At 39.7% G+C, this 27,972-nt stretch overlaps 1 protein-coding gene across 1 annotated transcript in view; it reads right to left on the bottom strand.

The window, feature by feature from the left end:
- Nucleotides 1-27,972, bottom strand: part of LOC150082959 (uncharacterized) — a 106,516-nt gene that overhangs the window by 22,472 nt on the left and 56,072 nt on the right. Inside the window, exon 3 of the mRNA XM_090377691.1 lies at nt 21,985-22,039. Within this exon, the coding sequence (XP_090233817.1) occupies nt 21,985-22,039 (55 nt within the window). The remainder of the gene's footprint in view (nt 1-21,984; nt 22,040-27,972) is intronic.

Below are 27,972 nucleotides of genomic sequence, written 5' to 3'. Positions count from 1 at the left end.
AAGAGGATTTGGAAGTCCAAAAAGCGATCTCAAAAATGAGAAATTTGCCAAAAGGTAGGGATATACACCGCCAACTACACGATTCTGTAGTAAAATCATATCTATCAAATTTGCCATGAATTAAGAAATTACATTAACACATTTTTTAGCCACAAACAAAACTGAGGTTTTAATTTTACTAAGCTCTCAATAACTTTTGATAGTAACCTCACTTTTTTGAATGTCCCATCACTAACAGCAGCTATGCTTTAAATTGCTAGCAGATTCTAGGAACTAAGTAATAATTACTTGTGTAATGATCCTTCTGGTTATCGATAGCCATTTTATTTTTCAGCTAAATGAAACATGCACAGATTCTTTCTTAGAAAGAAAAAGTTTATTTTATTTTTATTTTTTTCATACAGTTTGTGACAGAGTAAATATTCCAGAATTCAGCCATATCACAAGTGACTTTAATAATCTAATAATTTTAGATTTTTATAACAATAATTGAATGAAAACTACCCAACGTGTTAAGTGCAGCATATCCAATTTTGGAATACTAATATTCAAATATGGCCATCATTTTAACAATACATTTATATAATATAATTCAAACTTCAGAATATGTATTTAAACACCATATACATGCAAAAGAGTTTTACAATATGTACAAGATAGAACAGTAACCCTCATTCCCTTCCCTCTCCAGAATTACTTCCTGGCACCAGGAGATCCCAAAGAATCCTCAACAGATTTCCTTCCATTAATTTTCCATCAGTATTCACTTCCCTATCATCCCACATAGATCTTGGTGCATTCAAAACAGACAAGCCATTGCCAATCATTACTGACTAGCACTGTCTGGTGCTAAGATGCTTTACAAATGCCAAAAGTAATTCAAAATTCCACAATTTTTGTTCCTTATCTTTGTAGGTAAGTTGGTGGTAAATGTAACAGCAAGCAATTTCCCTTGTTTTGGCCAAAAGCATGTGAACAAAAGCAAGGTGCATTACTGGGCAAGCTTAACAAAGAGTACCTGAAAACTATGTCAGTTATTAGCTCTCAAAGAAAAAGAGCATACCCATACCCAGAACTCCCTAACCTTCAAGTATGAAGTACATTAAGAAAATGTTAAATTTATGTATTAACCAATAACTATATTTCAATCAGTCAATTATAATCAATATATGCAGTGAAAAGAAATCAGAGTAAAAAAGAAAGCTGACAAGATGCAAAAATTTGGCAACATTCTTTGGGATATGATGAGGCACTCACTTTGGAAAGCACTACCATGTGTGTTTTGATTCATTTCTGATTTTTCAAATCAGCTGTATAATTTATGTTATTTCTTTTTCACAAGAAGGTAATATTAACAAGACTTGCCTAGGCCACAAGTGATACGTGTGCCCTGGCTAGCCAACCCCCCCCCCCCAGTCTACATTATAATACCACTAAATAATTTTTTTTAGAATTCTAAAAATAAAATGTCTTACACTCATTATTTTATTAGTGCACTGATGATTTTATTCTGCAAGTAATAAAGTTATTAGATATGTATACAAATTCTTTTCCTCCTAGGTTTTCATTTCAGAACCTTGGTGCATCTTATAGCTGAAGAAATAGGGTAATTAACATGCTTTTCAAACATCAGAATAAATTCAATCACAGCTTCCTTCCAGTTTTACTATAGCAATAGAGGGAATTAGCTCCAGTTAATATCACACCTTAAAAAAGCAGCAGCATTATACATTTGCACAGATAGCTGTTTCTTCATCAGATACTGACCAAATTAAAATTATGTTCAGAACTACTTCGAGCAGAAAGATAAAACCACATTTTTCAAATTCATTTCAAACAAATTTCTTCATATACCCGTATATTCCAGATCCAGTTTATAACTTCACTGAAACTGCTTCGTTATAGCCAATTATCAGTATAAAAGTTAACAGCAGGCCATATGTTATTTGCTTATTTTTTTTTATTGCAGCATGTAGCTTGACCTGCAATGTTCCTGATAGCCCTAGGTTCAGAATGTCTCCTAACAACAGCAAGTACTAAAGATGGACAGAACAAGATATAGTCAGTTATAGCATAATGCTAGAATTTGTACTTATGCATGGAAAGAGGCAAACACAAAAATACAACCAGTTATTGTTGTTGTTATTTGGTTTTTAGGAGCATTAGCAATTAAGGCCACATTGCTCCAAGATATGCGGTGGTCATTCCCTGACCTTTCCACATCCTCCGTATTTGGTGGTGACGGGCTCGAACCCAGGTCTAATCAAGAAGCATGTGCTACGCACTGCTGCTGCTCCTTCCCACCTGGCTACGGAGGTGCCAATACAACCAGGATACTGCATCTATGCTAAAGGAAGAATTCATATTATTAATAAAAATAATGCTGTGATGGACCATCTTAAGGTGAGTTCTTCATTGATAAACTGTATAAGTGTACGCAGAAATACAGAATGAAGAAACAAATAATATACAATAATCAAGATAGAAGTATTTATAATTATAATGTGAGAGTACAGCACATGAAATGTATAAAATCACATCCACACCTACTATTTTGAAATACAAGCCAAAAGCAATGTAACAAGAATGATGTGGTGGTCATTCCCTGACCTTTCTGCATCCTCCGTATTTGGTGGTCACGGGCTCGAACCCCGGTCTAATCAAGAAGTGCGTGCTACGCACTGCTGCTCCTGACCTACCTGGCTACAGAGGTGCCTTGTCAATTAGGTTACAGTTAAATGAAAAAGATGCAATTTGTGGATACCTAATTGATAAAGTTTTAAAAGAATTGAAGAATTTGAAGAGTACGATACCAATTTCATTGAATGAATGTGAACAAGGATTTCCACAAATGAATCTGATCACCAGCACTTCGTTGATGACAAAAGTTTCTTCACTACTGTTTCTTAAAATTGTAGGCCCACTGCTGACTTGCTTAGATCCAGCAAAACATGTCGATTCATGGCTGCTTCGGAAATGTCATTCAGCAACCGACACACAAAGAGGAAGAAAAGTCGGCATAGGACAGGGGTGCGGCTCGCAAGCCGCACATAGCTCTTTTAACATGTAACTGCAGTTCTTTAACTTTACAGCTCACATGAAGCACAATTTGAAATGGAGTTAAAAGGACTTAAAAATCAAGGGCACGTGGAGTGCAAGACTAAAATGCCTTAAAACTGAAATCGAGGATTTGGAGAGGCAAAAGGCTGCCCTTGCAATTCTACACAAATGGATGGCGACAGACGAGTTTAAAATGCAGACCAAATTGTGTTCAATGCGTGGAGTACCTTACCGGACCATATATAAATTTGAAAATATTTGTGTTTGGATTTCTCAGTTTTTGGTTTGACATATTTCTACAAGCAAATATTTTTGAACATGAACTATATTAAAAATAAATCAAGAAACCATCATCTGAACAATGTGAGCATATTTAATTACAACATACTCACATGATGTTGAGAGACTCACTCAAGAAGTTCACCAGCAAAAGTTACATTAATTTGTACCTAATTGGATGTTTGTTACATTTTTTCAGTATTAATAAATAATATTTCAAAATATACAGTATTTGTAAAATAATAAGAGTTTACTTCATACATAGAACAATTCCGTATGATACTCTCCAGAAATTAAAACGAAAACTTACATTAGAGTAAAAAATAATTAAAAATCAATTTAACGCAATTAAAAATTAAAGAGAATCTAACGAAAATATTCAAAATGATTTTCCTTCCTGAAGCTGACAACGCTTTTCGACTATATGTTGTGATCACAGGAATGAAAATTACTGAATAGGGTTGAACCTGAAACTTATCAACCCATCTTTTCCATCCTCTCCTCCAGCCAACATCTTGAAACTTTTCAATCGTCTAACATCTTCCCATTCTTAAAGTTCAAGTTTTTGCTCCTTAAAGTAAAGGACCTGTATCAAAAGCTTTTTTGCCATTGCTGTTCTTTTGCTTCTTCCACCATTAAGTTCCACAATACTCGCTCATCTGTTCTATTCTCTCTCCTCCAATTTCAATATTTACTCTCTTTGCAAACTTATCAAACTCTTTTAGTCTATTAACCAATTTTTGAAATCCTTACCCCATCAACTGCAACTCCAAACTCAATCACCCCCACCCCACACACACAATTCTCCTTGCCCACATTTCCTTTTATCAAATTACTCTTTAACCATCTCTTTTACATATACAGTCCATTCCGATTATTTCGGACACATTGGTACTAGTGCATTTTGGCCCAATTAAGCAGCTGCCCCAATTATCTGAAGTTTCACGTAAATAGTTAAAAATACAATATACGCACCCCCTTTACAATTGGTTCACTGTACAATCAAATCACGTTACGACGAACTCAACATAGTAAAGTACCGTTCACTATACGATGTGTGGTAAGCGCTGGTCGTTGTGATCACATTTGTGAATTGAATTTTAATTCTATTAAACAGTGATTCTAATTAGCAAAAATAGGAGGAATATTATCCACAGGCTATAAAAGCAAAGATATATTAAGCACAAATTTACCCTTTATTACCTTACCAATTAAAATTAAATGATACGTGAAAATCTGAAGAATATATGTGATAATTGGAATAATTAATACGTACTGTAATATGTACATACGAACTAGTTGACATTTCTGTTCACTGACATTTGTGGGTGGGGGTTAAAATTTAAAACAGTAAAAAGATAAGCAATCAATAACAAAGAACAAGGCACACACACAAGTAACACAATACGCGCAAGTGAAAACGGAGTAATGAGTTACAAAGTTTTAAAAATAGGAATGAAGAGAAGATCTGAAAATTAATTTTTTTATATGACAATGCAAGGCTTTAGAAATCTTAAAATACCGTGTAGATGGACTAATGATAAAATAGTAACTGCTTAAAAAAGCAGTACTCACCTTGAATAAATCTGCATGGTTTTAATTAGAAAGGGTTGGTTAATATTTAGGTTGAATAGTTGAGTTAAAGAGACTAAGGAAGGGGCAAAAATAAGGTGCTATTTCGGAAATTAGAATAGTCGCAAGGAAGCAGGTGTGTACACATCTAATCCTTGGTTGTCATTAAAGTAGGGAAAAATAGTTGAAATTAAATAAATAATATAGTGGGCCAATAGTCGTTACGGGGACTTTTGCTGAATTACAACGTCTTCGGTTGGCAATTGAGTGGGCAGAGAACACGCGCGATATTTAAGAAAATATTTATACTCTCATGATGCACTTTTTGACATGTGGTAATCTCAACCGCAAGAGGTTCCAAATCGGTGAAAAGTTGAAAGGGAGTTTAGTGTTTAAGACTAAGATTGGAGTAGTGTCGATACCACTCAATGGCTAGTGCTTTATATTGATTAAACTCAAATCCAGCTATAGAATTGTTCAATTTAAAGCCATAGCCATTGAGTGGTATTGACACCACTGATTACCTCGTCCTCCATTATGACTGGCACCAAGATGCTCAGATCCGCTATTTCTACATTTATCAAAATCATTCTTTCTGCAACTCTGACCAATATAACTCCTTTATATATTTCACCCATCTTCCCCTTAATACCCTCTGATTTTCTTAGCACCTTCCCATTCCTTCCTTCCACAATATCCTGACCCCTTCCCTTTTGTTATGCTCAATATATTCCTTACCCTCTCTCTCCCTCTCTCTTTCCCCTATACCAAATCATTTTTCTGACCTTTCTTAAAACAATGGAACCTCCCTTAAAAGGGAGGCCCATCATAGTGGATATCTATGCCTGGGTCCCAGCCAGATGAATTAGAAATTGCATTTTTAATGACCACTCCAAAACACTCACTTTAATTAGTGTCCTTGTGGTATTTTCAACCTTCCTAGATGGGACACTTTCAAGGATAAGTTACATGCATACACATTTTAGTCTTAAACAGGAATTAGCAATGAAAGCAAGTAATGGGAAAGTCATTACAATAATGCTAAATGGACTTGTAATGGCAACAGATTACCCACATAGCAGATGGCACAATCACCACCACTGCTGCTGCTGCTGTTAAGGAGTGTTCACAAATTTACGCTAATAAGCCAAAAACATTGAATGCCTACCTAATAGCATGTCAAGCCACCTTTCATTGTGATAACTGCACAAGAAACAGGTATCCTCTGGTATCCTGGACTAGCTGGACATTGCACAGAGTTCAGAAAGTCCAGGACACCAGTGCAGACTGGAAAATGCCATGTTCCACTGCATCCCATAAACAATTTGATTGGATTGGTGTTTGGGAATTTTAGCAACCACACACACAAAATGCTTAGAGATGATCCTTGAACCATTTCTGCATAATGCAGGCCTTGTGACACAGAGCATTGTCTTGTTGAAAGAGTCCAGTGCCATTTGGATACATTGTCACCATGTGGGGCAAAACTTGGTCCGAAACAATACCAAGAGGATTTTGGTGAGGGTGTGTTCGAGAGGACCAAGTGATGTCTATGAAAACACGCCCAAACCATGTTTTTGTCCAACTGTGCCATCTGGTTGCACCTGTTCACTATTGAATATGCACCAATCCACTGGCAAGATGGAGTTGAAACCTTAATTCATCAACCTGGTGATTCTTTTCTAGTCATCCAATGTCCAGGTAGAAGCAGATGACTGTTGGCCAACATGGACATGTGAAGAGGTTGCCTACTGCGTAGGCCTATCTGCAAGAGCATCTGCTGGATGGTATACTCGGTTAGCATCAATCGCACTGTATGGAGAGTGCCATAAAAGCCGTATATTTGGTTCGTAGTTTCATATGTTCTTTCCTTATGTTGAATTTATTTTATCTAGTTTAGTAATTTCCACAAGAAGAAAAGGCAAAAATTTTTGAAGATGATGCTTGCTGAATTTTAATTCTTTAGTTTGCAAGAGGCATCTGGAGAAGCCAGCACTTGTTTCAATTGATTTACAGATTATCATAAAGAGCTACAGTGAAATATAAGGTGAAGCTGAGTATGTAATAACTGGAAATATGTAATATAATTGATATAAGCTAAAAAGATTTTCTTGCAAAAACTGTGGTGATTTTATTCCAAATGTTTGTGCGCTTTTTTTTTTTCCTTCTTTCTTTTTTCACCAAAGCAACTAAGGCTACAATGCATCAGTGTATTGAGTCTGTAAATTTGCATTGTAAACAAGTTTCCTTGCCTATTTTGCTAGATGAAAAATGAGTTTCCAAAGTAAAAGACATGCAACCCACACCTGTGGCCAAGGGTTGCAAGTTTTTGCCCTCCATAATTGTCATGGTTAAAAAAAAAAAAAAAAAAAGTAAACCATCTTTCTGGTTCCTGTTCAGGCCTTTATCATGCAGTTTGAAAAACTGAGTAATCATATTTTTTTGAATGCATGTTCCTTCCCTGTGCTAGTGACGTAAAAACATGTGGCACTTTCTTTTCTGCGGAAAAAGACACTTTATTCCTAAGAATACTTACAGAAGAATGATATCGAATCAAAATCTAGAAAAATTATTATAAGTTACACTAAATGCATACAGAAAAAAAACTCTTGCAAATATAAGCAGCAGCAAACAAAAAAAACATGACAATGTTTCTTTCAGGTCCCAGTAACAGTGGGTATAGTCTGGAGAGCTCCTGTCAGATTTTATCCCCTTTTTTGTTATTCTAAAACAGATTCCTGTACTTATATACCGTATATGTTAGGTTAGTAAAGTTTTTTGTACACTGTGTTTACAAGTTCAAACTCTTTCATGACCAAGTTCACTACATGTGAGTGCCCCCCACACAAAAAATTCATTTGAAAGAAGTGTCCATAAAAAAGAATTACTCTGAGCAATTTCCATTGGGCATATGAACTGTGAAACGTTTTGTAAATCTTAAAACACTTGTTAATATGAACAAGACTATAGGTGTGAAGACAGACTTATGGAGCTGCTGCAAATGGATAGGTTTCCTTTGAAATTTTATTGTATTTTTGATTAGTTAATGTATTAATTTCTGTTTTACAAACAGATTAAATAGGCTTATTAGCAATCGTTAGCTGATAGTTTAAATTCAGCTAGTGATTTTGTAAGTTACAACTCACTACTCCGTAGCTGAGTGGTCAGGAGCGGGAGTGCAGTAGCACACGCTCTTTGAGTAGACCGGGGTTCAAGCCCCTGACTACTGAATACAGTCGATCTGCCAACCCGCACTGGACCAGCGTGGCAGATTATGGTCCATTTCCCTCAGCATGAATTGTTGAGGAGGCTTCCATCCTGCAGTGGGTTGATAATGGCTGCACTTTTTACTCATATTGCTATTATATCGGTGTTTTGGCAGGAATTTCATAGCTTGATCAGTAGTGCAGAAGAAGAGTAGGGTTTTAATCACTTTTTGGATGTATATCTTTTGTATTTAGTTAAGGATATAACTAACTTAACATTGTGATCATTACAGTATACCGTAAGCTTATATCTTGAACTTGATAGCTAAGGTATAACATAAAATTATATAGCGGAATACGTATTACTGCCTTAGATTAGTATAATATTGTATAGTCAGTCAACTATAGTATAGTAAATTAATCAATTAAATTTATTAACCCTATTAATTAACAGTGAAAATGAATTGCATCGTATTGAAATGGAAATCACGCTCAAGGACAGAGCAGCAAAGCAACAAGCACAAAATAGCGGGAGAGCTGTAGCTCAGGGTAGAACCAAGGGGGGGGGGGAGATTCTCCAACACATCACAGCTTAAAATTTGTAACTTGTGGTATGTTTGTGGATCTATCCATACATGACATGATCTAGCCAAGAAGGATGTCTTGGTGTGTGTGTGTGTGTGTGTGTGTGTGCTCACGCACAAGCATGTGCTGGGTGCACAGTGTCCAGAAACTAGGTGCCAACCCAGTGTTCTGATAGGCGTTTGAAGAGTAGGGTAGATGCCCTCGAAGAAAATGAAATGGAGAGCCCATCAAACTCTTAGCTGCCCAACTCAATGCCAGAGCTCACTCTTGTGTATCAGGCAACATAGCAGCAACCTTCAGGATAGAATGCGCTGGTCCCACAGTAGTTATTGTCGGTGACTATTGTCAGGGAGACAAGAAATATATTGTACAAAAAGGATAGGTGGAACCTATCCTTAGACCAGGGTAGGTCTGCCAGGGGGAAAAGTTGATGACATTAACGCAATCCGCTTAAAGACTGCAGCAGTTCTACACCATGCTCGCCCCGTCTCTTCAAACCTCAGCCGTATACAGATTTCTACCTTCAAGGCACTGAAACGGGATTCGTCCATCGTCATTCTACCGGCAGACAAAGGCCGTCGTACAGTTGTAATGAACCACACTGATTACATGGCGAAAGCCTTACTGCTCTTACGAGACACTACCGTCTACAAACCCCTAACCATCAACCCCAACAAGGCTTTGGAACGATGGGAGTCAGAGGTGAATATCCTCATCAACACTTGGCTGAAGCAAGGTCACACAGTCAACACTCACACAGTCAACCCGTAATCACCTCCGTGCCTCCGGGTGCCAGATCCCACGGTTTTACGGCCTGCCGAAAGTGCAAAAAGAAGGCACGCCACTAAGACCTATTGTATCCTGCTGTGGATCACCGACTTACGAGCTGTCTAAATTTGTCTCGAGACTTCTTTCTCCTCTAGTTGGCAAGACCACCTACACTGTCTCCAACAGTGTTGAGTTCATAGAAAGGATCCACACTATATCCATCTCGCAAGATCAAGTCATGGCATCATTCAATGTCGTAACACTCTTTACCTCCATCCCAGTGGAACTTGCCATCTCTTGCGCAAAACAACTCTTGGATAATGATGGAACCCTTAGCGACAGAACTAAGCTGACGCCTGATGACATTTCCGCCGCCCTCGGACTGTGCTTAACAGGGGGTGCAATCATGTTTAATGGCTCAATCTACCAGCAGATACATGGCACAGCCATGGGTTCCCCTGTCAGCTCGGTCACAGCAAACATCGTGATGGAGGAGTTAGAGGGACGTGCGTTTACACACGCACCGGATCACATCGCCTTTTGGTGTCGCTATGTAGACGATGTGTTCGTAGTGATCCCTAGAGACTCAGCTCAGCGACTCCTAACCCACCTCAACTCACTGTCGCCCTTCATAATATTCACGATTGAGCTGGAGTCGAACAACTCTATACCATACCTAGATACACTTCTCCAGCGCGAAGACATGCTTGAAGACGACAGTTTATCGTAAGCCTATGTGTGCTGGCCAATTTACCAACTTCCAGTCAGCACACGCACGGGGCCACCTCCTCTCAACCGCCCGAACCTTGCTAACTCGCACCTGGACACACTCCAGCTCTGCAGATGAAAGGCGCAAAGAGATCACCAGAGTTAAAGTAGACCTTACGAGGTGTGGCTACCCCATCGATGTCCTTAACAGGTGTGATCTACAAGCACGCGACAACGTGACGACCAACAGCAACGCCAACAGTGACGAGTCATCCACGAGGGCATTCATCCCATACTACCCCAACCTGTCACAGAAGATCGGTAGAATCATAAGATCGCATAGGATAAAGTGCATCCAACTCCCAGGCAAGAAACTGCGTTCTCTCTTTTCCAACATAAAAACACCTGTCCCCACCCTTCTACAGAGTGGTTTGGTCTATCGCATCTCTTGCCGTGACTGCACGAGCTGCTACTTTGGAGAGACTGGACGTCGACTCGAGAAACGCCTCTCAGAACATAAAAGGGCGATCCGTTTGGCGGATGTAGAACACTCAGCTATTGCCGAGCATGTCTGGACAACCCACCACGACATCGACCCACACCGCGATGTCGTGGTTGTAGACAAGTCCCACCATTACCTAAGGCGCACCTGGTTGGAATCGTTAAGTATAAAATGCTCGGATACCTCGTTGAACAGGAACAGTGGTTGTCAACTTAACCCCATCACAGAAGCAGTAATTCTGTCCATAGACAAACGCTGGCCACGTCACCACCATACGTCACAGCCACAAACATCAACAAACAATTAACCACGTGCCTCACGCACCATCCTGGCAGTGCATCTCTATTCCAACTGCCATTCAAAGCATTTTAATCTGATGAAGGCTGCCACCCAGCCGAAAGCTAATTCATTTATCATAGTTTTAATGCTCTGTGTAACAAAAATAAAATAAATTATGAATCCAGAGCACGCAGGCGTGTTTTATTATTATTGTACATGTTGGCACTAATGACATTAAGAGTAGGACATGAGAGGACTGACTTAAAAACTACAGGTCAATGTTGAAAAAAGTCATGAGTTAGGGTTAAATTTGAAAGTACAGTCGAATCCGGTTAATTGGGACACAACGGGACTAGTGCATTTTGCCTGATTAAGCGGCTGCCCCAATTATCCGAAGTTTCACTTATAATTGGGGCAGCCGCTTCCCCCCCCCCTTTACAATTGGTTCACTGTTCAATCACATCACGTTACGATGACGTCACCATTGTAAAGTACCGTTCACTATACGATGTGTAATAAGCGCCAGTCATTGTGATCACGTTTGTGAATTGAATTTTAATTCTATTAAACAGCTATTGTAATTAGCGATAATAGGAGGAATATTATCCATAGGCTATAAAAGTAAAGATATATTAATTTATTTATTTTTGTTACACAGAGCATTAAAATTATGATAAATGAATTAGCTTTCGGCTGGGTGGCAGCCTTCATCAGATTAAAATACTTTGAATGGCAGTTAGAATAGAGATGCACTGCCAGGATGGTACGTGAGACACGTGGTTAATTGTTTGTTGATGTTTGTGGCTGTGACGTATGGTGGTGACATGGCCAGCGTTTGTCTTTGGACAGAATTACTGCTTCTGTGATGGGGTTAAGTTGACAACCACTGTTCCTGTTCAACGAGGTATCCGAGCATTTTATACTTAACGATTCCAACCAGGTGCGCCTTAGGTAATGGTGGGACTTGTCTACAACCACGACATCGCGGTGTGGGTCGATGTCGTGGTGGGTTGTCCAGACATGCTCGGCAATAGCTGAGTGTTCTACATCCGCCAAACGGATCGCCCTTTTATGTTCTGAGAGGCGTTTCTCGAGACGACGACCATTCTCTCCAAAGTAGCAGCTCTGCAGTCACGGCAAGAGATGCGATAGACCACACCACTCTGTAGAAGGGTGGGGACAGGTGTTTTTATGTTGGAAAGGAGAGAACGCAGTTTCTTGCCTGGGAGTTGGATGCACTTCACCCCATGCGATCTTAGGATTCTACCGATCTGCTGTGACAGGTTGGGGTAGTATGGGATGAATGCCCTCGTGGAAGACTCGTCACTGTTGGCGTTGCTGTTGGTCGTCACGTTGTCGCGTGCTTGTAGATCACATCTGTTAAGGACATCGATGGGGTAGCCACACCTCGTAAGGTCTACTTTGACTCTGGTGATCTCTTTGCGCCTTTCATCTGCAGAGCTGGAGTGTGTCCAGGCACGAGTTAGCAAGGTTCGGGCGGTTGAGAGGAGGTGGCCCCGTGTGTGTGCTGACTGGAAGTTGGTAAATTGGCCAGCACACATAGGCTTACGATAAACCGTCGTCTTCAAGCATGTGTCTTCGCGCCGGACAAGTGTATCTAGGTATGGTATAGAGTTGTTCGACTCCAGCTCAACCGTGAATTTTATGAAGGGCGACAGTGAGTTGAGGTGGGTTAGGAGTCGCTGACCTGAGTCTCTAGGGATCACTGCGAACCCATCGTCTACATAGCGACACCAAAAGGCGATGTGATCCGGTGCGTGTGTAAACGCACGTCCCTCTAACTCCTCCATCACGATGTTTGCTGTGACCGAGCTGACAGGGGAACCCATGGCTGTGCCATGTATCTGCTGGTAGATTGAACCATTAAACATGATTGCACCCCCTGTTAAGCACAGTCTGAGGGCGGCGGAAATGTCATCAGGCGTCAGCTTAGTTCTGTCGCTGAGGGTTCCATCATTGTCCAAGAGTTGTTTTGCGCAAGAGATGGCAAGTTCCACAGGGATGGAGGTAAAGAGTGATACGACATCGAACGATGCCATGACTTGATCTTGCGAGATGGATATAGTGCGGATCCTTTCTATGAACTCAACACTGTTGGAGACGGTGTAGGTGGTCTTGCCAACTAGAGGAGAAAGAAGTCTCTAGACAAATTTAGACAGCTCGTAAGTCGGTGATCCACAGCAGGATACAATAGGTCTTAGTGGCATGCCTTCTTTGTGCACTTTCGGCAGGCCGTAAAACCGTGGGATCTGACACCCGGAGGCACGGAGGTGATTACGGGTTGACTGTGTGATTTTCCCTTGCTTCAGCCAAGTGTTGGTGAGGATATTCACCTCTGACTCCCATCGTTCCAAAGCCTTGTTGGGGTCGATGGTTAGGGGTTTGTAGACGGTAGTGTCTCGTAAGAGTAGTAAGGCTTTCGCCATGTAATCAGTGTGGTTCATTACAACTGTACGACGGCCTTTGTCCGCCGGTAGAATGACGATGGACGAATCCCGTTTCAGTGCCTTGAGGGTAGAAATCTGTATACGGCTGAGGTTTGAAGAGACGGGGCGAGCATGGTGTAGAACTGCTGCAGTCTTTAAGCGGATTGCGTTGGCTACATCTTCTGGGAGGCGTGATAAGCTTGCTTCCACACCCAAGGCGATGTCTGTGATTGGTGGGTGCTTTGGAAGAACGGCAAATGTCATGCCAAGGGTCAACAAGTTTGTTTGTTCTGCAGATAACTGCTTGTTGCTTAGGTTCAATACGAAATCCGTGCAATTTGTGGGAGGGGCATTACGCTGGCGGCGAAATTGACGGGATTCATTAATCAAAGTATTGAACTTACGTTTCTGTCGGGCACAATAACGATCTGATTCTCTGACGGCCTGGCAACATAAAGTATTGATTACCCTGGTGTAAATAGGATCAGGAATCAGAGCTTTAAGGTCGGCAAGTAGGGCTGCTTTGCTCGCTGAAACACGCTGTATGTCACGATGGAGGCAGCCGATCCATATGCGTAGAGTTCTGAAGCCGAAGTTCCGACAGGCACGTCCCATACGCTCACTAGGAAACGGTTGTTTGTAGCGAAACCCTTTCGGTATAATCCAGTTAGCTTTGCATCTATGTGCAAACCTCAGGTGTTGCCTGCTACGGGCTATGAAGATAAAATCTTTCTGGAGTCTCACGACCATATCATATGTTGGTTGGCCAAGAATAGTCCGTACATAATAAAACACGCCTGCGTGCTCTGGATTCATTATTTATTTTTGTTACACAGAGCATTAAAAAAGGCAAGAAACTGCGTTCTCTCCTTTCCAACATAAAAACACCTGTCCCCACCCTTCTACAGAGTGGTGTGGTCTATCGCATCTCTTGCCGTGACTGCACGAGCTGCTACTTTGGAGAGACTGGTCGTCGTCTCGAGAAACGCCTCTCAGAACATAAAAGGGCGATCCGTTTGGCGGTTGTAGAACACTCAGCTATTGCCGAGCATGTCTGGACAACCCACCACGACATCGACCCACACCGCAATGTCGTGGTTGTAGACAAGTCCCACCATTACCTAAGGCGCACCCGGTTGGAATCGTTAAGTATAAAATGCTCGGATACCTCGTTGAACAGGAACAGTGGTTGTCAACTTAACCCCATCACAGAAGCAGTAATTCTGTCCATAGACAAACGCTGGCCACATCACCACCATACGTCACAGCTACAAACATCAACAAACAATTAACCACGTGTCTCACGTACTATCCTGGCAGTGCATCTCTATTCTAACTGCCATTCAAAGTATTTTAATCTGATGAAGGCTGCCACCCAGCCGAAAGCTAATTCATTTATCATAATTTTAATGCTCTGTGTAACAAAAATAAATAAATTATGAATCCAGAGCACGCAGGCGTGTTTTATTAAAGATATATTAAGTACAAATTTACCCTTTATTACCTTACCAATTAAAAAATTAAATGATACGTGAAATTCGGAAGAATATACGTGATAGTCGGAATAATTAATACGTACTGTAATATGTAGATACTAAATAAACTAGTTGACATTTCTGTTCAATGTCATTTTGTGGGTGGGGGTTAATAATTAAAACAGTAAAAAGATAAGCAATCAATAACAAAGAAGACCGCACACACACAAATTGCAAGTAACACGATACGCGCAAGTGAGAACGGAGTAACAAATTATGAAGCTTTAAAAATAGGAATGAAGGGAAGAGCCTGATAATTATTTTTTTTTATATGATTGAAGATTCCATAGAAGTGTAAACACATTTTACCATAATAACCCACAGAATTCCAGCTGTCGGTATTATCGCACATTCAATAAGATAGAGTTTACTATCAGTTTATGATAGATTTCACTAATACAAAAGCCCAATAAACAGGTGACTGCTAATTGTTTTTATTGTTTTATGGTTGTGACGTCCAGAAATTCAACCGAACTACGTGGTACAGTTGGGGACAATCGTAAGGTAATCTTCAGTGCTGCGGTCTTCTGCCCCGATTAAACGGCATTTTGTCCCAATTAAGCGAAGTAAATCCTGGCTATTTTCTCGATTGGGTTCTGTTTTTTAAGATTTGCCCCAAATAAACGGCTGCCCCGATTAACCGGTGGCCCAAATAACCGGAATCCACTGTATCTGCAACTCTGCCCAGACCGATAGGAGGGAGTATACGATGAGAGCCTTATCAAATCAATTCGACACTGGAGTTTTTTTTTTTTTTTTTTTTTTGTGTTAGTTGTTGGCACATCAGCTTCTATGGCCATATTGCACCTCCCAAAGTTTTTGCATTTTTACTATGATCCAAGCCCAAGGCAGGAATCGAACCCGCCACCTTTGGGTTGCCAGGCAGGCACTTTACCTACCTGGCTAGCCGGGTCGGCAAACACTGGAGAGATTGCGCAAGGCTCACATGGTAGAATTTCTCAGCCTGGTCTGTACTTGTTAACAGGAGAGATTTTTTTTCTACAGGGATGGGATACACTTAAATAGAAAGAGTGCAAGAATATTTCCTGATGCTATCGAGGCAGTGTTAGATGACACTGAAAACTGCTAGCTTGGGGCTAGCTCACAGACTAATAGACTAACAGCTGCCACAGGCAGAAGTGAAAGTGATTCTTGCACTGCTTCTACTGGAATGAGCAGCAGCCTGGAGAGCGAGGACTGCAGGGAGTCATGGAACAAGTAAACACATGGGTTGTGTTAGGGTAGCTAAGAGTAAGAAGTTCATGTATACTTGCGTGTACACCAATACTAGGAGTGTAGTTGATGAATTTGAGGTGCTGGTAAAGACATCAAAGGCTGATGTTGTTGGGACATCGAAGACGTGGTGTCACACAGATATTAGGAATGCAGAATTGGAATTTGGGGAGTACACTGTGTACAGAAAGGATAGGTAGGAAGGAAGGAAGGAAGGGCTATGCTGTTAATTAAGAAAAAAAATAAAATCTCAGGAAGTGCATCCAGTTTACATAGGACAGTGCAATGTTGAGTCAGTTTGGTGTGACATACGCACTGAGAAAGAAAAAATAAGAGTAGGAGTGTGTAATAGGCCTAATGACTTTAATGAGTACAACGAACAATTGTACAAGAAACTGAGTGGGATTTTAACTTCCCAGATATTGACTGGAACTCCTGAGTTAGTCACTCACACAATAGCAAGACTTTTGTGGATTTATTGGATGATTGTTTTCTGCAGCGGCATGTTCAAGAAGTAACCAGAGAGGATAATATTTTTGATCTGGTTATCAGCAGTGATTATTCATGTATTAAGAATTTGCAGATAAAGGAACCACTAAGTGGCAGTGATCACAGTGTACTGATGTGGAATTTACTCAAGAAGCAACTACCATCAGGGGTAAAGGGAAGGGAAGGGTTTTTGCTTCCGTAAAGATGACTACAATGGTCAGAGAGATTTTTTAAATTCCACACAGTGGGACCACTGATAATATTACCAACAGCAAATTTTAAATGGGATTCAAGGAATTAATCTTGGAAGATACTAGGCTTTTCGTACCAACTAAGAAATATTGTTAGGCCCAATGGATGTCAGATGAACAAATGAGTCTCATGTCAGAAAAGAAAAATGCATGGGATGCACATAAATTATCAGGAGACACAGATGACTATGGTAGATATAAAATAGTCTAAAATCAAGTCACAAAGGACGTTAGGCAAGCAAAGGCAGATTACGTGAAATCTTTGGCAAAGGATTCAAAGAAAAACAGCAGACTTATTTATATGTCTCTAGAAGTTTTGATTGTTGAGGATTCTGCTCAGGTAGCTGACAAACAACGAGTATTTTGCATCTACATTCACACATGAATTCTACAGGGAAGTGGAGGCCAGAAACTTATCAAACTATAACATGAAGTTAAATGATTTTGTAATAACCGAAGAGCAAATTTGAACAGAAATTGATGAAGTTAAACATAAGGAAGGCACCTGTGGCAGATGGGATCTATATCATTATATTAAAGGAGGCAGCAAAGGAGATAAGCAGGCCCCTAGCCACGATTATGAGGGCATCCTTGGGCTCAGCAGAAGTCCCAACAGACTGGAGATGTGCAAATTCACATAGGGGGACTGAAAAGTGACATGAGTAATTGCAGATCTGTTAGTTTAACTTCTGTTCCGGTGAAAATAATGGAGTCACTGGTTAAAGAAGCACTGCAGGATCATCTAGAAAAGACTACAGTTATAGTTCAGACAGAATGGGTTTGTTAAGGGGAAGTCTTGTACTGTTGCACACGGAAGACTACAATACAAGTTGGAGAAGTATGGCATTAAGGGCAAGTTGCTAAAATGGATAAAAGCATGGTTGAGTGGAAGAAGACAGAGTGGTAATTAATGGACGGTGCTCTTCATGGAATAATGTTAGTGGAGTTCCTCAGGGGTCCATGTTGGGCCCATTGTTTTCTGTATTTATCAATAATATTGAAGGTATGTCAAGCTTAATGTCCAAGTTTGCAGACAATAAAAAAGGTTGGTAGGGTTGTTAATGACAGTAAGGATGGTACACTACTGCAACAGGATCCAGAAAAGTTGAGCAGATGAGATGAGAAGTGGCAAATGAAGTTTAACATTGACAAATGCGAAGTACTGCATATGGGTAGCAGTAACCCCAGAGTAACATACCAACTGTGCAGTACTACATTCAGGGTAGTGGAGAATGAAAAAGACCTGGGAGTAACTGTGCAGTCAGATATGAAGTTTTCTGATCAGTGCAGACAGGCTGCAAGAGTAGCTCATGGGGTCTTGTCAATGATATACAGGAATTTTGCTAGCAGGGATAAGGTGATTATCCCCTTGTATATGGCAGTGGTCAGGCCACACCTTCAGTACTGTATACAGGTCTGGAGGCCCCATTTTAGGAAAGATGTTGAGCTACTAGAACGAGTACAGAGAAGGACAACGAGATTAGTGAGTGGAACAAATGGTTGCTGTTACTAAGATAGGTTTAAGTTCTGCAAAGTGCAGCTTCTGGAGACTATGCACCTGAGAGGTAATCTGACTGAGGTGTAGAAGGCTGGTTTGGGCAAGCTCAATTCTGATGGGATTCTTCCTCTTGCCCTGATTCCACACCTGAGGATGCATAATTTCAAATTGAGGAAAGACAGCTGTAGAATAGATGTGCAGAAATTTGCCTTTAGCCAGCAGGTGGTTGATTGCTGGAAAAAACTTCCATCTGTTATTGTGGGAGTTGAATACTTAAATAAATTCAAGGATGAACCAGACAAACTTTTGTAGTGAATGGATGGGTGAAATGGGATGGATTTTTTTTTGGATGATGCTATATAAATTTGCTATCTTGCATCTTATTGTTGGTTATTTTGGAGCATTAGCAACTAAGGCCATATTGCTCCGGGAATATGTGGTGGTCATTCCCTGACCTTTTAGCATCCTCCGTATTTGGTGGTGACGGGTTTGAACCCTGGTCTAATCAAGAAGCGTGTGCTACGCACTGCTGCTCCTTCCCACCTGGCTACAGAGGCGCCACTATCTTGCATCAAATGCCCCTACTGATGCTAATGCTAAAAGTTCATGAAAACATTTTAGATGTAAATTATTTGTTATCTTCCAGTCAAGTTTTGTATTATATATGTTTTCTGAAATAATACATTCTATTTTATTTTGAAAAGTCATTTCTGAGGACACAGGTTCCGTGATTTGTGCGAAATGGCCACTTTGGCATAAGAGATAATTTCAGAATATTATCCAGAGTTAAATTAAGGCTTTTTATAGAAGGAAAAAAAAAAAAAAAAACTGATTTTGAGAAAGATTAAAAAATGAACTGCCCGTACTAATATTAGTCGGCTTCCCAGGTTCAGTTCTGCATCAAGGTTATACTGAAGACAGAATGGATGCATACAATTTTTTTCAGGAGTAAAAGGAATCCATTTGCTTGTGCCACCGAGCTAACTTGATTGATAACACTGTTACTTTTTCTACTGCCCAAATGTTTTAGAAGCAGCAGATGACAAGAGTCTCAAACAAATTATGCATCAAGTGTGCATGGAAGTTCAGATATAGAATTTATTATGTCTATAAGCGAGGTGAGACTCAATATCAACCCCTGGGTGGCCCTTACTCCGGTAGGAAATTTGCAGTAGCAATGTTTTTAAATGTATTTGGAAAGTGCAGTGCTGTGCTGCAGGAAGTTGACAAAGATTGGGTGAGTATCCTTGTAAGCTACAGGGTTGTTTGTGCTTTCTCCTATTTCCCCCCCCCCCCCAAAAAAAAAACTTCAGACACCAGGAAGTATAGAATTCATAACTTTAGGGGTGCAAGGTTTTACGTTAAAACAAACTGTTTTCTAGTATCCTAATTGAATAAAAACATTGTCCAGTCTTTCAATTTTAAAATATCTAGCATGGTTCTGCTTCTTTCATCTGATCCCATTCTGGGCAGTGTGGAGGAGGTTGTAATTTTATAGACACCATTTTATAGCCTGTGGTTTGCCATTTCATCCAAAACCCTGCATAGGCAACTGGTTAGGACAACAGATATGTATGGATGGGACCCTTTCTATTGTTGCTAGAAAGCAAGGACAACAACTTGGTGCCACATCGCAGGAGCAAAAGTTCAGGAAACTGTCACTGTTGTTTCATCAACAAGTAATGAACACTGTCTGGTTCTGCAGCTCCACATCCAGATACCAACGCACTCTTTTGATGAGTTGAATATCATCACTGAAACCTTGTAAACATACTTGCCAAGTATGTTTGCAATTTGTGGTAGTTCAGAAATGCTTTGACTGCCACTAACTGTCTGAAAAAAAAAAAAAATCAAAGGTGGAGAGATTACAAGGTGTAATTTAGAGCCTTGGAAGTAATGCACCTCAAGGGTGATCTGATTTGTGTGTATACAATAATACCCCGAAGTTACGCGATAGGTGGGTCCGACGAAAATCGCGTAAGTCGGGGTACAACTTTGCATATAAATACATATAAATTTTGCTTAATTGGGACCAAGGACTAACAAAAACACTAGTTTAGAAGAAAAATATTAATAAAATTGCAGTTATTTATACATATTAATACAAAATATGTATTAAAAAAAACAAATGACTTACGTAAAAAAGTTATTTCGATGTCGATGGCTTCATAAAATCTAACAAATTCGTCTGACGACACAGCGCGTTCTTTTTTTCACACAGAATTTCTTCGTAGCAAGCTAATAATTTTTTTTATTTCTTCGTAGCAAGCTAATAATTTTTTTTATTCCTTGCTTTGTAGCTATAACGCGTTCTTCGTTGGAGGCTATGTTTTCTAAAATTTTTAAGCCCTTTACAATTGAGCCCTTTTCAATTTTCAACTGTCAAGTTTGCAATTGTCATGTGTTTTTCGCCGTTGCTTCATTTAGGCCTGTAGCACGTGCAATATCACATGGTCTTTCATTTCGCTCAAAGCGTTTCACAATTTCATATTTTTTCTCCATCGACAGAGGTGGACTGGCCATAAGCCTTACCGGGGAAACTCCGGTGGGCCAGTGTGATTTTGGCCATAAACCATAGTATGAGGCCACTATAAATTTTCCCGGGTAAGAATCTTTGACCCAGACCGCCTCTGTTTATTGCTTTATAATTGCTTTTCTTTTTCTCTCTGATTCTGCAGTGTCTTCACCAGGACGCTTCCTTTTCACACCTTTTAATTAAGTATTTTACTCATTTTTAGGGAATAAAGCACAATTACAAAACGAGGAGGCACGCTGGATACGCATAAACAAAGCTGCGCACATGTAGCAACTGAATAAACAACACCATAAAGGCAGAGATACACTATTAATACCTCACATTTCTAGGGGTTACTACCATAAAACAATAAAAATCCAGTTGCGTTTCTGCTAGTGAAATCTGTTATAAACTGGTAGTAAACTCGATCTAATTGCATTTGCGATTATACCGATAGCTGGAATTGTGTTGGTTTTTACGTTATTATGGTGAAATGTGTTTCCCCTTCACTGATATAAAAAACATAAAAGCAACAAAGTTGAATTTTGTTCATCTTTCGCTCTCATTCTCCGCCGTCGCACCGTATATGGATAACATATGAAAAACGACCTTGAAGATAGTGGGCGGCAGCGTTGCCAAACGAAAAAAATCAAGAACCGCGTAAGTCGGGGTAGCGTAAGTCGGGGTATTACTGTAATGGCAATGGGAAGGGAAAGCAAAGTGAATGGCAACTGAATTTTCACAATGAAAATATGCCCCAACCTGTGAAAAGGTATATAGATTTTTTAAACCGATGCAGCAAAGGCCTTGTTTCACCACATCTTTTGGCCTTAATCAATACTAATAATAAGGCACTTAAACTTAACTGTTAAGTGGTCATAAACAGGGAATTTTAAGAATTAATAAACTAACTTAAATTATACATTAATAATTATTAGGGTTCACAATGACATAAGTAACAGAACTATGTTTTTCAGATAACTCCAATTCATTTCTTAAACTTTAATTTTACCTCAATTTTTCAAGCAAATAAAATGAACAGCACTACATAGCTTACCATGTTTTTCAATATACTGTTGATCTTCTTTTGTAGAATCAATATTCCAAGGTAACTAGAACAATAAAAAGAAACCTTCAGCATATAAAATGATTCAAAGAGTAAATGTAAAATAACAAAAGTACTGCATATTGTAAATACCACTAAAAAGGAAATAAAGAGATGAAATGAAAGAATTTGGGCACCATACTCAAGTCCAGTGTGTTCCCACCATATCCTGCAGTAAGCAATGATATGGTTTGGTTTTTTTTTTTTTTTTTTTTTTTTTTTTTTTAGGAGCATTAACAACTAAGGCCATATTGCTCCGGGATATGCGGTGGTCATTCCCTGACCTTTCCACATCCTCCGTATTTGGTGGTGACGGGCTCGAACCCCGGTCTAATCAAGAAGCGTGTGCTACGCACTGCTGTTCCTTCCCACCTGGCTACGGAGGCGCCAAGCAATGATATACAGAGTTAAAGAGATGAGATAAGTCTCTAAACAAGTTGACAAATTTGTGTACTAGTATATATCCTTCCCCCACCAAGAAGGAAAAAAATGTGTGTACTGCTGGAATTAAAGAAAATAAAGCTTATGGGATCGTAAAAGGAATATTTTTCTCTAGAAAACATTAACAAAATTAGCAACCCCAGGTTACTCATTTGACAAAAAATCATTAGGAATGATCAGAAATTCAGTACAGTTAGACAGTGCACTATACTGAATTTCAGAATACGTGGTTTAAAATCTAACAAGACAGATGGCAGTAGTATTTTTGTGCAAATAAGGATTGTCTCAGTTTTACAACTGAAATAACAAAGTTTTAAATATACTGGGTAGGAGGCATTATGAAGGCATCACATCTAGTTACAATCACAAGACATCTCGGTCTCCTTCAACATGGATTCTATTTCACACTTTTGTTCTGGGGGGGGGGGGGTGAGAACATAAGAATAGATGAAATATTTAGATATGACATACACATGGAAAGGTATACTCAACTGTAATGTAATTCAGCCTTGCAGTAATCATTCCTCTCCACTGTATACAACATACTAAGACTTCCTCCAATTACAGCTGGTAGAGTAGGAGCAACAAGATTATACATCAGCTGATTATTTACCAAGTAAACAGCAACATAACCACACTACTCACAAGAATAGAAACTTACATTAAATGAAAAAACAAAAACCACAATCCACATTTTCTCCAAAGGTGATGCAACTTCTGTATGATTAATGTTACTATCGTTTATTGTAGAACATCAGTAATCCAAATCACCAAGTTAAAGTCAATTGCTATGATATAAGATCATTCTCCTCCATGTGGGGCATGCCATGTGAAATGCTATGGATAATTATGCTGAAAGTTTCTTGAATGCATCTTGTGCCCACCAACTGAGAATACCATTCTAGGCATCTTTGCCATTAATATAACCTCACACAGAATTATTGAAAGTTGTCAAATCCAAACTCCATGAAGGCCACTACAATTCTGGGTCAAAGGTTACGAACTGTGTAGTCAAGGAACTGAGCTGTAGAAATAAGTTTTTTAAAAAAATTTTGTGGTCTTTATCGGTGATTGCAGCGTGAATATAGTATCGCATAATTGGCGACTTGTAGTGTGGTGCATCATAGTGGTAAAGTGCACTGTTCTAGTTGTAGTTAATAAATTTTCATATTTGGGCTTTAAAATTGCTGAATAATTAGTGTTGGAGTAAAAGGAAATCTGCATCTCTTGACAGTGTTAATTACAAAAAAAAAGATTTCATATTTTCTTCTGTAGTCTCGTAGGAATGTACAGTTAGTCCCCAACTTACGTAACTTCAGACTAGTAAAATTTTTTGGTAAAATCGTAAAGATACTTCCTGTATAATTTTTAAGAGAAGTCGAATGAAGGAGAATAAGTTTTTATTTTAGTTCCCATAAAAACTGTTGGATAACCTGCAGTGTAACTAGAATCAACATTTTGTTTTCTGCTTTAAAAAATTATAAAGAAATATTCGACAAAGTGTTTGAAACAGGTGAACTACAACGAAGCACTGCAGAGAAACCTCCACAACTTTTAAGCCAATGGACTGTGCCCCCGTTGGCTATTTCTGAGGAGAATTACACTCTAGACCTTCATCTCTACATCCTTTCCTTCCTTTCTTTCTGGATTATAGTCAGTTCAGTTTTGTTTGAGAGCGAAGTGGGAGCTTTTGCTTGCATTTCGTATATAATATTTGTTACACACCGGGTGGTGAAGTTAAAAATACACACTATCCAACCATTTTCAATGACCACGTCAAACTATCATTGTGCAGTGTGCGCTTCATTCACATGTCGTAAGGTGTGGCAGCATCTCTTGTAACTGAACCCTTGAAGTTCTTTAAATAAAATTTAATTTTGACTGTTATCATGGTGCAGCTTAAGAGAATAAGTGAAGGTGGTACTACTTCACTGCTGTCCTCAGATAAAGTTTAATTGTTATGGTATATAGCTATTTTTCTTCATTCTTCAGAGAATGTTATATGGTTTTTGTAATTTTGGCATATCAGGGATATAGTAGCAACATTTTATTAGTCACTGCTGAGTTACGTAAGAAGTCCTGGAATGTATCTCTTAAATGTTGGAGACAGACCATAGTTACTAAGATATCACTAAGTTTAGTGCAGTCTTCTCAAATTAAATTGAATTTAGATGTAAATCATGACAGAGATTAGAGTAGCAATATAAACTGAAGAAGCAATTCTATGCAGAGTTTTCCAATGAATTCCAGCCTTACAAAATGTGCCACTTGAGTGATGGTTGAAGATCTGTCTGGAACAGGACATGATATAGCCCAAGGGGATGTGTGTGTGTTCGGTGCAAAGAAATTAAGCACAAACGCAGTGTTCTGATGAGCATTTATAAAATGCTTAAAGAACAGGGTTGATGCATTTGAAGGAATTAAAATAGGGGGAGGGGGAAATCAAGCTTTCAGCTGCCCACTTCAATGCCAGATGCAGAATGTGCTAATCCCACAGAAGGTAGTTGTCAGTGCAATGTTTACATGGGTGTGAAAGATAATTTGCAAAAAGATGGGTTGAACAGGACCAGGATAAGTGTACCAAGAGCACAAGTTGATATTGTACAGACTGGCACTAATGACAAGTGTGGAAGATTGAAGGAATAACTTGATAAACATAGCAATGGTGTGTGTGTGGGGGGGGGGGGAATTCGAACGTCTCTGCAACTCTGCCTAGATACGATAGGGTTAAATACATGTTAAAAGCCTTGTCAATCTGATTCAGGCCCAGAAGGACAGTGCAAGTCTTATGGTATAGAATTTTTCTCAGCTTGGTCAGTGCTTTTTAACAGGAGACACTTTTCACAGGGATAAGATACACTTAAACAGGAGTGCAAGCATATTTACTGATGCTATTGAGGCAGTGTTAGACAGGCCAGAAAACTGCAAGCTTGGGGAGGTGTGTGTGTGTGTGTACTGGTTCAGGGTGGTTCCCAGGCAAATGCCCATCTCCACCTAAATCATTTAAAACAGAAAATCTGTAAAGTGGACCTGATAAATAAAAAGATAGCTAAGAAATAAGAAGACAAAACATATTTTTGAAAAGAGAAGTAAAAGTAAAAAAAAAAATTAAGTTAAGTTCATAATCTAAGCTAAGTGTGTAAACAAGAAATTTTGAATAGGAAAGAATAAAAGTAAATATAAGAGAGATGTTTGTGAGTGTAGTATGTTGTTTATGTCAGGTCACTTTGCCATCAGAAAGCAGCTGAACTCTTCAACTGCAATCTGATGCCCGTCCCTGGCACGTGGAGCCGGACCTGGTTCTGTTTTTAAAAGCTGAAGCGCCATTAAACACTCAACAGAAAGAGTGCTAGACTGTTGAGTGCCAGCTGTCCAGCCTTGGGCCGCCCAAACCCAAGAACTGAACAACAGCCGAACAAAAAAAAAAAAAAAAAAACCACTTAAGTGGTCCATGCCCAGGAGCTCCAGACCCGACCAAAAGCTTCCAGGTCTGAAGCTCCCAAGCCCTGATGCAATCAATGAAGATTCTGGTTGTAGACGACCAATTCAATGTCCGTGAGGTTTCACATGATAGATCTTTTAGGGAACACAGCATTTGCATACTCTTGTAAGGCCTGAAAGTTGTTAACTCCTTGCACCAATCTATGTACGTTATCTTCATTAAAATTAGCTATCTGTTTTCCCAAAAGACACCGTTCAGCATTATAAGGACAAGAGAACAAAATATGCTGCCAAGTCTCTGCCGCTCCACAAGAACACCATGGATCCGGCTCCAACCCTCGAGAATACAGTTTATGTCTGATCGACCCATGACCTGTTAGCAAAAAACTGGTATACATAGACGGACAGAACCACGACGACACCCGTTTAGTAATGGCAAAATCTGCCACAGGAATGATCTTCCTGGTTATCTCTCCCACCTCTGAAGAACTCCACTGTGCTCTCCATATTCCGACCAACCCAGTCCAAATTCGAAGTTTCTCCTCCTTAACTGTAGCTGTAAGATTCAATGACATCCCTAGATATTGTGCAGGAATACCTTTCCGCATCGCATACATCATTCCTCTATAGACCACATATAAATCCAGAGGTAACAATCCAGCAATCACCTGAAGTGCCACCGTAGACACAGTCCGTGGTACATACAAATAAGTCAGTATCATAGAACGTTGCAACGACATTAACTTACGTTGGATTCTGGCCTTGAACACATCCGCAATCCATACACCGGCAGCATAAGCAATAATTGGTAAAAAGATCGTCTTGTAATATAAACTCAGTTTTTTTACTAAGACCCCATTCTCTTCTTGAAATTCGTACAACTGAGTAAATAAACTTCTTTATTTTGTCATTCAAATGTGCAACATGTAAATGGAATCTCATCCTATCATCCAGTATCACCCCCAAGTACTTAATGTTGGACACAAAACGAATTTGCCTTCTGTTTAACACTACTCTGGGTGGGCGGTTATAACTAAAATGATTTTTAAATACCATGAATTTAGTTTTTGTGGATGAAATTTTCAACTTGTTCAAGGCAGCCCAATCAGCAAGGTCCACCAAAACTTCCTGTATTCTATGCTCCAACACAATTCTAGATCCACCCGGGACACCCACAATCAAATCATCCGAGTACGCCACACGGAAACAACTTATAGCTAGAGACTTCTGCAACTACTGATCCAGTACGGCATTCCAAAAAATTGGACCCAGCACTGATCCCTGTGGACATCCTCAGCCTACATAATAGCTATACATTAGGTGCTTCGCACATACCTTTACCAATCTATCTCTAAAATATGAACGTATTACTCCATATAAATACCGGTCACAGCCAGACCTCCTCAAAACTCTCAGAACACTCTCCCACCACACGGAGTCAAAAGCACCTTCAAAATCTACAAACACAACCAAAACATTTCTCGGAAGAGGACTTCACATGATTAATTAATGTCAATATTGCCTCCTCGGTCGAATGACCCTTCTTGAAGCCAAACTGAAAATTCGATATAGCATTACCAACAGTCAGGATGTCAACTATTCTAGGAAGCAATAACCTCTCGAACAGCTTACCGAGGTTTGATAAAAGCGAAATTGGCCTATAAGCTCGAGGATCGTCACGAGACTTACTGGGTTTGTGTAGAATCTTGAGAAGAGCCACTTTCCACGATCTCGGGAACACTCGCTCCAACAAACATTTATTATACATTTTGAGCAATACATCTGGGCAGACCTCAAAAAACTTCAACACAATTTTATTTTCTAACAGATCCAACCCTGGACATTTTTTAGTGTTCAACCTCGCGGTGGCTATCCCCAGCTCAAACAACGAAAACAAACTAATCTCCGATGAACCATCATACACCAGATTACTCAGACGTATTCTGGCCTGATCAACTGTATCCGACTCCAACACATCCTCAGGAAAAAGTTCCCCAACTATCCGTTGAACAGTACTAAACCAACCATCAGTTTCCACCCCTTCGGTCACCACAGTAT

Source organism: Mastigoproctus giganteus, chromosome 7, assembly GCF_048544385.1.
Source record: "Mastigoproctus giganteus isolate SK-2022 chromosome 7, ASM4854438v1, whole genome shotgun sequence".
Lineage (NCBI taxonomy): Eukaryota > Metazoa > Arthropoda > Arachnida > Uropygi > Thelyphonidae > Mastigoproctus > Mastigoproctus giganteus.
This window is presented reverse-complemented; position numbering and strand designations above follow the sequence as displayed.